The sequence below is a fragment of the Anticarsia gemmatalis genome, chromosome 3 (assembly GCF_050436995.1).
Source record: "Anticarsia gemmatalis isolate Benzon Research Colony breed Stoneville strain chromosome 3, ilAntGemm2 primary, whole genome shotgun sequence".
In the NCBI taxonomy this organism is placed as follows: domain Eukaryota; kingdom Metazoa; phylum Arthropoda; class Insecta; order Lepidoptera; family Erebidae; genus Anticarsia; species Anticarsia gemmatalis.
In genome coordinates, this window is record NC_134747.1 from 5387944 (window position 1) to 5400158 (window position 12215).

The 12215-nt window shown below is 34.7% G+C and overlaps 3 protein-coding genes across 4 annotated transcripts; 1 reads left to right on the top strand and 2 right to left on the bottom strand.

The window, feature by feature from the left end:
• Positions 1 to 1922: 1922 nt before the first annotated feature.
• On the bottom strand, positions 1923 to 7003 carry LOC142987298 (uncharacterized). The gene is made up of 4 exons (XM_076135964.1): positions 6640 to 7003; positions 5464 to 5655; positions 3198 to 3409; positions 1923 to 3117 (listed from the first exon to the last, which is right to left on the bottom strand). The coding sequence occupies exons 1-4, from the start codon at positions 6819 to 6821 to the stop codon at positions 1925 to 1927; spliced, it is 1779 nt and encodes a 592-aa protein (XP_075992079.1). The 5' UTR covers positions 6822 to 7003; the 3' UTR covers positions 1923 to 1924.
• Positions 7004 to 8206: 1203 nt separating this feature from the next.
• On the top strand, positions 8207 to 9397 carry RsfS312 (ribosomal silencing factor RsfS-like protein, 312). Of its 2 annotated transcripts, XM_076135967.1 has the most exons (4): positions 8207 to 8269; positions 8342 to 8649; positions 8773 to 9033; positions 9210 to 9397. In XM_076135967.1, exons 2-4 carry the CDS (start codon positions 8364 to 8366, stop codon positions 9377 to 9379), a joined length of 717 nt encoding a protein of 238 aa, XP_075992082.1. In that variant the 5' UTR covers positions 8207 to 8269; positions 8342 to 8363; the 3' UTR covers positions 9380 to 9397. The 2 variants fall into 2 exon arrangements, with proteins under 2 accessions (XP_075992082.1, XP_075992081.1); XM_076135966.1 differs by lacking the exon at positions 8207 to 8269 and having other exon boundaries at positions 8276 to 8649.
• A 78-nt stretch (positions 9398 to 9475) lies between these two features.
• Positions 9476 to 12102, bottom strand: CycY (cyclin Y). Its single transcript, XM_076135965.1, has 2 exons — positions 11778 to 12102; positions 9476 to 11675 (listed from the first exon to the last, which is right to left on the bottom strand). The coding sequence occupies exon 2, from the start codon at positions 11552 to 11554 to the stop codon at positions 10544 to 10546; it is 1011 nt and encodes a 336-aa protein (XP_075992080.1). The 5' UTR covers positions 11555 to 11675; positions 11778 to 12102; the 3' UTR covers positions 9476 to 10543.
• Between the last annotated feature and the right edge of the window lie 113 nt (positions 12103 to 12215).

Genomic DNA, 12215 nt, shown 5'->3' on the forward strand with positions numbered 1-12215 from the left:
CTTACAGTAATTGGGTGACAAAACATTCACTTACCTCCTTGAAAATGCATTTAGATAAGAAAAACTATAAAATTCAAGTCGTTAAGTTACCTACGTTTAAAGTTGCTCATGTCACCTTACAATTTACGATGTAATGGGTGGCGAAGGCTATTTGTAGTTAATACTTAGTTAATAGATAATAGTTATAATCTTTAGACCTGCGATTAAGTACATACATGTGAGTATAGAACGATAGTGACAGCGCATGTTTCCATCGTGATATTGAGATACGTGATCGACCCTGGTACATAACATATGCAAAGAGTATAAAAAAATTATACTATATTTACTTATTTATTTCTTCTAAAGGGGTAAAATCGTTGACTATTCTAAGTAGCTAGCTACAGATTCGTATTTTTAATAAATTTTGAGCTGTTGTAATAAATAAATTCAATGATATTTGGACAACTCACACTACTACACACTTTTTCTAAACTAAGGAGAGATTTGCACTGTAGTACCTAGATAACTGATAAACATGAAGAAGAAACGTACATAAAAATAGACAGCATAACATCCAAGTAGGTATCATTAAAAAAATATACCTTGCCTATCGATTTCAAAGTAACTTCAAGAAACCGTTTTCCTTATTGTATCGTCCTAAAAATATAAATAAAAAATACATTCCCAATTTTATCATGAGTCAACACCAATCATCTTATTGGCGGGAATTACATATCGTCAGGTGTCATGACACTATGCCCTCTCGAAAAAAGTTTATTACAAGTCATCTTGTCCGCTATCAATGGCTCTCTGTGTGAATATCATAAGCGTTATGATACTGGCCGCATCATGTGGCAAGGCTGCTGACCCGTTGTGACCGCGTCAATACCACGACATTTAAAAAAAATATGCCTACAGTACATTGCAACATTGAGACCCGCGATTTAAATAATTTTATGCAAATTCGCTACAAATTACATCCTCACCTTTGTGTTGAGATGATACCTGCAAAGAGTATGCCATTTACTTTTCTTTTTTGTTTTTACATCATGTGTCCTTTATACGCATTCCACAGCGGAGTTACATACGCGTTTCTCTCCAAAGATTTATGGCTTCGCGTTTTATCATTAATCCCATCACTTTGAAACTCGATTACTCTTGAAGTAATTGAAAGAAAGAATACTACAGTTAAAGAAACAAGACACATACAAGTGAATAAAAGAAACTGTTTTGATAGACATAAATAAGTAAGATGTCGACAGAAAAAAAGGCAGCTGTTACAGCCAAAAGGGATGCTTCAATCACAACTTGAAGCATAGCATTGCTCTTTGAAGTAAGACAAAGCAAATGTTTATTGGTATTGGTAGCAAGCTGTACCTACCTCTACGGCATATCGAAGAAGAATAGGTTAAAACCTAACGTATGCTCGTCGTATGTTTCCTGGAATTTCGTTGTGATTCTATTTTTCAATTCTGGAACGCGTAAATTTTACTTCGACGGTTTATTTTCATTGTGAAATACCTAGTTGGTTTCTATTGAGTAGGAGAAGTGGTTATAAGTGTCTAACTTTAAAAGTTTATGGAGTATTTTAAAATTATATTGAATATTTTTGTCAATAAGCTTGATTATGATAACTGATCTTTTCGTAAACTAGCGTGTCTACAAAATCTGGTCACTATTTTATTATTATGTAAGTAAATATTTAAAGCCACGTCTTATATGAGTAATGTAAATACATAACAATAAAAGCGATTTTTAAATGATGATATTGATTCTGAAAAATACAATTTACTTTTATGAATTGAACACGGATGTGACCAGCTGGCGATTATTGATCACTCAGGATGTTCCTGTTCAAACATTACAGGGGGCATACTGTTGTATTAGTTCCAAATTCAATGAACATTATTAATTCAATTACACAGAAATCAAACAACCGATACTAAGAAGTGTTCTTTTTATTATTTTTTATGTAAACAATAGTCTCTCTCGGCTTCAACAATATAAAATACACTAGAAAACACATGTAACTCAACAAAGTACTTATTATAATTACTTTCACCATGTAACTTTTCCACCAATCCTGCAAGCTATTGTCTATCGAAGCCCAAAGACCAGTGAACAACACGATCTCTATACTACACACTATAATCCAAAACACATGCCACACACGAACGTGCCGGAAACGAATCTTGAACTCCATCAAACAGAATAAGTATATGAACGCCAGGAACACATAGAATCCCCTCTTCACACTGCTAGCTTGTGGCACTATGAGGAATAATAACATTACTTGATAATGCGAGAACAATACAATGATTGCTACGAATGGGAAGAAATTTATGAAACAGGCTATGGAAAGTAAGCGCGCTACGAAGAACGCGTACCATCCTAAATAATGAACTAGTGATGCAGTTAAATCTTGGGGTTCAAGACCTCGCATGTAAGCTCTAGGTACTCGGCGGGGGATGTCGGGCTCATCTTGTATAACCTCGTCACAATACTTTCGCCTCGGCGGGGCCGACAGCCAAGTAGGAATGGACTCTGCGTTTTCCACCATCTTCTCAGCCCATACTGCTAAGGAACCCGGTCGAGGCGCTAACATAACCGGTGGGGGGACTATTTCTACTCTCTCGATAGTGTACTCCGTGTCTCGACGTCGTGGTGCCACTTTATCAATGATTGTTATCGGTCTAACATACTCCTCGTCACTGTCGTATGTTGGGGATTGTCTTCTTCTCACAGGAGATATAGAAGGCAGGTAATTCGAGCTCCCATCTGAATCAGTCAATGTATCGTTATCGAAAAACGAAGACGACATTTCAACAGCTGTATTTCTGGGAGAGAATTGTATTAAATCACTGTTTGTATTACGATATCCTTTATCAATTGGAGTAGATGAACGCATTGATGTTCTTTTAGTGATTGATTCATAAACGTTATCGTTATCTGCCTCATCCTCTGTATTATTATTAGCTGATTCGACATTTTCTTCGTCTTTGTTTTCTATTAAAGATTTCCTATTCCAAGGATAACTTCTTCCGCTTAATTTTTCTCTTTCAAATCGTCGGTAGACTGTTGCTGTGCTCGCCATACGAAGACATGAAACGATGACGCTGACTGCTTGAACAGAAACTGTAAATAAAAACGTTAGTTAATTGATGATATCAAAACAACACTTGAAATACTATGATTACTTAATTTTAGTTGATTACCTTTGTCATAAGTCAAGTCAGAGAATCTTGCCATCATATCAAGTATGTTAACAATGGCATGCGGCGCCGCGTGAATGAATGACTGCAGAAACAGATATAATTCCATAGGTGAGGGCGATCGGGCTTGCAATATGGCCTCCTGCGTCCGCTCCTCGTCTTGAGCTCGTGACGCACACACAGCTTCCACCCACCAGAATATTAGGAAGCAGTATCTGTCGCAAACAAATTATCCTGTTAAAATATTTTTAGTGCATCGACTCATCGAAAGATAACGACCTATATAAAAATAATGCCCGGACGAAACTAACTTTCGAGCGTTGATCTTTAGTTGGGATCCGTGCTTTCCGTGTGATTGGCAAACCTTACATTGGAATGCACATACTTTACCTACATAAAACACATACATCATTATAATATAACGCCTATTATACCCAAATATCTAGGCAAATATTTATGAAATACACCCACGCCTCGCCATTAAGAATGTTAGTCCTTAGACTCCCTAGTAATAGGGGGCGAGCCTATTGCCATTTACCGGGCCCATTACCAAACTCCGGACTACCATTACATACTAATAACAAAATATGCATAAAAATGAATTAAAACACTTAATTACATTTATCTAGGTTAGTCAAGAAATAATAATTGAGTACCCTAATGCCGTCATACCAGAATATTGTCCTTCGGGCAATTTTGATGGTGATTTCCTTCATACTGCAATCATAATGACGTCAGTCAAGTACTATGACACAGACTGAATTCTTGGTATGCTATAGACAGCTCATTTGTTTAAATCCGTCGATGCGTTTAGTCTTAAGTGGTTACATACATGCCTATATCTACGTTTACATTGCACATTTCGGCTAAGGGTTTGAATTAAATAATTGTGATAAAGTACCCAATGCATTTTCCAATTTATTTTATAGATTATAGAAACTTTTAATGACTTAAACGATTTCTGTGAAATCATCATTATTTTACTCACAGCATATAAGGCATCCCGTGACTGTAGGTACATACATACAGATAAATAATATCGTGCCTGTTATACCCGAAGGTGTAGTCAGAGGAGAATGAAATACACCCGCGTTTCGTGATTGACAGTGTTACTCCCAAGTAATAGAGGGCAAGTCTTTTGCTATTTACCGGGCTTGTTACCAATCTCCGGGCTACTATTGAGAAATAATCTGCCATTAATAAGACGAATATCGAACCTGAGACTTCATGATCAGCAGATGGATACACTATCTACTGCGCCACGGGTGCAGTTTATATCACTTTCTAATACAGATTAATCACGCTAGTAATATCAGAATCTAACAGCCTGTTATTATTCATGATTGATGGCGAATTTCGACCAAATTATTCTTGCACATTGCCTCGGGCGTTTGCAATGCACTTGATGTGATTCTATTTATATATCGAATAGATTAAATGCAGGACAATTCAAAGGTCGGGAACTGGGTTAAGGATGTTTTATACAACCACGTTGTTTTGTAAAGTACTTATGACGTGCGGATTAATTGTCTCAATGCGCTTACGCAACGAGTAAATACATGCATGTAATTGAAGGTGAAGATGAACACGACATACTGCAATAGTTTTAAACGTGCGGGGTTGGTTTGCTACTAAACTTGCTCGTTAAACATCGTCGTATTTTCAACACTTATTTGTTTCGAAATTATAGGTATAGTGTAAGTTACAGTAGGTCTATAAATGAAGGCAGTATTCATTGGATTTGGAATTAAACATTTCAATCAATGAAAAAATATTTTTACGGGATAAGATGTTTGTTTAGAATAGAATTTCGAATTATTTAATATACAGCGACTTTTGTAGCTGGCTGCGCCTTACTAGGAAAATTACCAGGAAGAGCACAACAACAGTAACTTAAGTATGTAATAATAATAAAATTCTCATATTCTTGTTGTTTCTTCAAATACTTGCTTAATGTTGTATACGCGAAAGTTTAGTTCAGATGTTTGTTTTTTATTCAGAAAATGGGTTGAACTTTCACGAATTTCAATGTAATAAGCTCAAAAGGAAATATTATTGATGTATAGGTTTACTTATAAAACATAATTTAAACAGGTACTTTATAAAACATAATTAAAATCAATCCACACTCAGAAAGAAACGTCACATATTTTCATCAACGAAAATAAGTAATTATATTTGTATAGTATCATCATCTAGCTCTCGGTCTATCCTCTAAGTCATCTAGTCCCAGTACATATTACTACCTACTTACTATATTTATACTAACCTGCCAATAGCAGCAACAGGAAAGAAGATGGCATTGGCAAACTGTATCGCTAGCCATCGTAAGTCATGCTTTTCCACAGACACAGAGAACGCTGAGAGGTCAGTCTGGAAGCCGGGCGGAGACGAGGCCAGTGTGAATACTAAGGCAATCATCGAAGGTAAGATCATCAGGATAGTGCAGAATACCCCCAGACTGTAAGAGACAATGAATCATTTCGTAAAATCCGAGAGAAATGCAACAAATAATATGTTGATATTTGACGTGACGTATTGTTTTTAGCTGGTCGCCACACCACAGTGCGTTGGGAGGTTCGATTCCCACACGGAACGAATATGTAATTGTGCGATCCACATCCATAGTTGTTTCAGGTTTGGTTGTGCTTTGTGTCCCTAAAAAAGTCCCCACGACGGAAGAGCAATTCTTAGTGCGGGGGTTATCTTTTTAAAAGAAGAAATAATATTTAAAAATATGACAGTGAGAATATGAGCTGCTATTTGTATTATGTCTTTTTTTAATTCATTGCAGGCAACAAAATATTTTTCCAGTATGCAGTGCTCAATATACATTTTTGCACTGTTAGATCATCAGGATAGTGCAGAATACCCCCAGACTGCAAGAGACAATGAATCATTTCGTAAAATCCGAGAGAAATGCAACAAATAATATGTTGATATTTGACGTGACGTATTGTTTTTAGCTGGTCGCCACACCACAGTGCGTCGGGAGGTCGTGGGTTCGATTCCCACACGGACAAATAGGTAATTGTGCGATCCACATCCATTGTTGTTTCAGGTTTGGTTGTGCTTTGTGTCCCCAAAAAAGTCCCCACGACTGAAGAGCAATTCTTTGTGCGGGAGTTAACTTTTTAAAAGAAGAAAGAATATTTAAAAATACGACAGTGAGAACATGAGCTACAATTTGTATTTATGCCTTTTTTTGCATGCAAAAAAATATTTTTTCAGTATGCAGTGCTCAATATACATTTTTGCATTGTTAAATCTAATCTACACGAGAATCCCATTGATAGTAATTATCTGTAGATAATTGTGTATTATTTCAATTATTAGTCGATTTTTCATGTATTTCATGACTCATACGTCTGGTATTTAGGCAGATACAAACCACTCTGTAACAAAACAATACTTGAAACCGTGTAGACAATAAAGGAATACTTACGCCTCATCATCGTGTTTAAAATGTTCAATAACGAGTGTTAGGTCAAAACACATCAAAGATAGGTACACGAGAAGTCCACCAATCGACGGAAATACTCGATGCAGCAAGAGCGCTTGCCATGCTGGGAGCTTCCATCCCATCAAATCACCCGCCACCTCTTTGTCTAACTCACAAGCCACCATTATCACTTATCTATTTGTTATCATTATATCCAAACTGTTGTCTAAACACATCGCACTGTCCTAAACATCACTGCATCTCCCAAAATCTTACACATTGCAATCAATTATTTTCACGAGGAAGCGAAATTAGCGTTTTGTTTCAAACAATCGTACAATAAATGTGTTGTGTAGTTATTCTTATTCCCCACGCCCATTGATAAAACTGATAAGATAGCAGTTGAGTCAAACAGATAGCTGGCTGACATAGTTTTAGAACAGGTGTACCTACCAGCCTGCTTGATAGTTTTTATTTTTGGAACTAGCGTCAGTTTTATTGTAGGAAAGTAGGTACTTTTAGTATACAACCTTACCTACTGATCTATTGATAAAAATACATAGATTTCATTATTCGTTATCTAAAAATATAAATTTTCTAAGAACTAAATTCAGAAAACATCAATATTCTTATAAAAGGGTTTTCTATTCCCTTGTGTAATCCTGACAAGCACCTAATTACGTAGGTCTATTGAATAAAAAATAAAAAAGTAACTAAAGGTTGAATTTTCTATTCCCAAAAATAAATTAATGAAAAACTACTCAGTAGGTACCTAATAATCATTGACCAGATAAGTACCTATCTAACCTAGCACATACTTGCATACCATAAACCTAATTGTGCGGAGTTTTTATAAGACTACTTAGTTGTTAAGAGATTACATGGTTGCTATACCTAGCCTTGAAGTGTATGCACATGTTGTACCTATATGATTAATGGGTGGTCTATCAGAGGAGACTACACAGCAAACAATGATAACGTTATCGTCGTTGTTTCACTTATTAATTAATTATCGTTATCTTAAATAAATAAATTAACAAGTTAAATTCAGACGTCGCGTCGACGAAGCTAAGTTACCTAGTTAGTTAAATTAAATTCCAAAATGATATAATCAAGCTTTGTTTTTCATGTTCAAATTAGAAGAGGTGTCATTTTATCTGCAGTAAGCTGGTCTCTGTAGGTCCTCATGCAGTCTGCTTACGTTGACTGCTTATAGACAGCAGAGAATACGTCCAATAAAAAAAATATATATATAGGTATCCCTCTTTCTCTGCATATCTAATTACAACAAAAGGCTTTCAGCGAGATCGAGATCCGCTCTTTAAATCGAACCCAAATCATCCAAGTGATAAACTGATGCGATTTTGAAACAAGTGAATCCATTAGAAAATCCTGTTCAGCATGTACGGGTATCTACGTTTTTATAGCATTTTGTATCTACCCATCTACCAAGGCTGGTTAATTAAGCTTTGTAGTTTTTTCTCATTCCTATTAATAAGTTTAAACGAATGAAGAAACTTTTTTCTGTATCTATCATTATCATGTCAAATCGAATTGTCAGTAATGTCAATGTCATTCACGAATTCGTTTTCAACTTTGACATATCGGAATTTGACAAAATATTCATTTTGAGGTTATATTTTTATTTTGTAGTCTAAAGTTCGTGATAATAAAGTTCTACTTGTTAATTTTTTAAACGTTACAGAAAGAGAAAATAGTAAAGCAAAATGTTTAGCAGAATTTTGCTTAGAAGTTTAAATCGACGTCCGAACAGTTCATTTGTGCGGGCTACTGATAATTTCACTGATATCAAGAGGCAAATACACTGCGGAGTTTGTTTAAGGAATCCTAGACATACATCCAAGGCAAACAGTACCTCGCCAGCTATAGCCAGCAAGTACCAAGTTATCACGGACGCGAACGCACAAATTATTGAGAATACTGCTGAAGAGATCATCACAGAAGACAAATATCCGATTCTTAGTGACGAATTTGACGGCATTAATTTAGAAAGTAAGAATTTCGGGAAAGTTTATTTGACTGCTGCATAATATAATGAATTTTAATGATTTATTGATAACTTTATTGGTTTGTGAGTTGTCTAATGACATTTATTTATTTACTTGCCTGTTTTAGGGGGACAAAATGGTGTATTCGAAATAGAAGATCTTGTTGAGCTACTTCACAGGGAGAACTCTAGGGACGTATTTGTTGCTACTGTACCACAAAGTATTCGTTATGTTGACTACATTTGTATAGTGAGCGGTAGAAATAAGAGACATATTCTAGCACTAGCTGAATTTGTAAGAAAAGTGTATAAGAAAAAATGTAATAAATCAGATTACATACCTAGGATAGAGGGAAAAGATTCAGATGAGTGGATGGCATTAGATTTAGGTAAATATAAATTATTACTACAGAAGACAATATAAATTGAGTTTTATATTGACACAACTCCTAAAGTGTGACTCATTACTATTTCTTCCAATAAGAATTAAATACTGATATAATTGTAGAATGAACTAATTAGTACTTCCTGCATTTTTTCACCTGTTTACTGTATTTATTTCCAGGTAATATTGCATTACACATATTCTCAGAAAAGGCACGACAAGCTTATGATCTGGAAACACTATGGTCTGTGGGGCCCGAGTATGATAACCAAATGAATAAGAACAGTGAAGTTGTAGACCTGTTTGAAAACTATAGTGACTATTTGAAAGATTTGAAACCATTGTCATAAAATAAAATATTTTGAACACACATCAGTATTATTCTCATATAAAAGACCCCTGTTTTAGTTATGTATGTAGATGAAGAATTAAAAGCCCTTTGAAAGTCTCATATAAAATGTTTATTTCTGCTTAATTACATTAAAGATACATATATGGATTGTATAATTCAATCACAATTCACAATCTAAATAATTATGAAACATTGAGTTCAATTATTTCACATCATTAAATAAAAACAAATAATCCATAATATTTAAATTGTAATACGAAAAATTTATTATCCATTATAATTGCTGTAATGCCTGTCTATCAAGATCAATACTAGTATAATTTGATATACAAAATAACAATTTGGCATAATTTATAACTAGCTCAGAATTTTAAATGCAATATGACAATGTAAAATTATACAAAAAGAACAGCGGTTGACTATTACATTCATACCACAATCACAAGATCCTTAGTTCAGTCAAAATGCAGTTGCACATACTAGTAAATCTAACTTTATACTAAGTAGCATAGTTTTGAAAGCAAACCTAACATTAGTGCTTTATGTTTTAACTAAATATACTGGAAGCCAATAAAGGACACATACTGTAGCACATGAAATGTAGCAAATCATCAATAATTTACAAAAAAAATATATGTTTGGACCACCAACAAGTCTTTTATTTTAGTGACTTCATATTAATTAGTACAATAAATGAGCATAATATAAATTAATAATGCACTGCCAATATAAAGCATTTGTGCACATACAAATTAAATATATTACACATTGTTCAATGTAATCAACAATTACTTACATTAGTTAATTATTAAAATTGGTATAAAATACCACAAGCTATTGATTTCATACCAGCCACTAATAATGCACCAACAGTAAAATATGTTTCTGATTCATCTACCACTTTAATTTAAAAATGATAAATGACAATGCACTGGTCACCACTAAAATTACATTATTTATGTTATTAATTCTTGAATCCTCAAGGCATTTGTTGGCAGTAAATGTCAGTTATAATACTTAAATATTGAAGCACAGTACCAAATAATAAAATTAATATTCATTCAGGTGCAAAAATTCTAAATACAATCTTATAAAATACACAAATATTATCTGTAAATTTGTGATTCATTTTGGATTTCAATTTTGGCTCATGACTAATCAATTATGACAATATGGCTACGCTTCGTCTGACACCAGCACCTGAATTGACATTGTCTAAGCTTGACCATTTCTTAATGCCATTTTTGACCACTTCAGCAGTGATCTTGTCTTCCATAACTCTAGACATAGCTTCTAGTTTTTGTGCTCTCTCTTTACTTAAAGGTTCACTGGGGAACGCCAGGTCATTGGCCTCAGCAAGGGTGCGCAGATCAAAGTAATATTTTGCGTACACACTAGATGGTACATTGATATTGAATTGTAACATTTCTAAAAACTGCCTTTCTAATTCATTCATATCTTCCACAGTTATATCTTTAAGAATTTGACAGTAATCTACATTCCACACTGCTTGGTCATCCCATACCTTGCTAGCCAATAATATAGCTCCCAAAACTATTCTCTTCCAATTAGAAGGTGCTATATCTAGCTCAGCACATATTAGGAGACGCTCCAGATACACCAAAGTTATAATAGCACATTCTGCTGTCAGTTGGGCAGCATTGAACAATGTTCTTACAAACTTGTAAATTTGTTTGTGCTCAGGGTTATATTTGTCATAGTCATCACTGACTCCCTCTTTACTGAGAGGATGAAGCTTCTCATCAAATATATCTAACCTGCGCTCGGAAGTTCTATTTTTTATGTGGTAGTAAATAGCAAGAGCAACACACTTGACTGTATTCTTGAGATTAGGCTGAGACACTGTGCTATCATCTAAATATATAGTCGAACAGGAACTGCTTTTTTTGAGCTTGTTGTCAGCGATTTGGTGTTGGCTGCGTTTTCTAGTCATTCCATTTTCTATCGAGGCTTTGGAACGCTCCATAAAAATGGTTCCAGCGATGGGGTCCTGGGAAGGATCGATGTCACCGTCATCGGGCTCTCTCTCGCTGATATGCTGGATGTTATTAGAGCTTACTTCTCCCTCCGGTAGGTAATCTTCTAGTTTGACGATGTCCTTTCTGATCGGCGACGGACTCCGGTAACAACAGCAACTGTTTTGGTTACCCATAGTTGAATCTCATAAACTGTATTAAAGATTAATTGTTATCATTCTACAAGCACTGCCTCACTTCTAAACATGCGTAAATAGTGTGCCGATACATAGGAATGACATAAAAGGCCCATAGTATCTGAAACAAAAGGTGCTACATGAATATTCTATTATTGAATATCAACATTAGCATCGAACATAAAGATGGTTACGTAGACACTATGTAAGTTATAAACCGTACCTTTTCATTTTCAGTTCTTAGAATAATTACACATTTCACCAGAATAAAATGCAACCCCGAGAAGATTTCATATTACTTTTGACAGAAGATATGTATCAGAGCACAGAGCACAGAAATGCAGTATGGGCACGAAACAGTCAGCAAGTTTTGTGTTCTAATTTAATTTGATACATATAAAATTAAAGCACAGAATATTAAATACACAGATAGAAATCATATTTCATATTTTACTGATAGCCATTAATGGTATCTGGTAAGCTCTGCTTAAAAGTTATTGAGAATCAATTTAATTTACCGAATACCAAGTACTCCCAGTATTTCCATGTCTTTTAGTATCAATCTAAAAAAGTGCTTTAGTACCAAAAATGTATACCATTTTGCAAAAGCAACATCTAAAATAGATCTAGACTAAGAAATAGTTTTTGTTACATTATATAA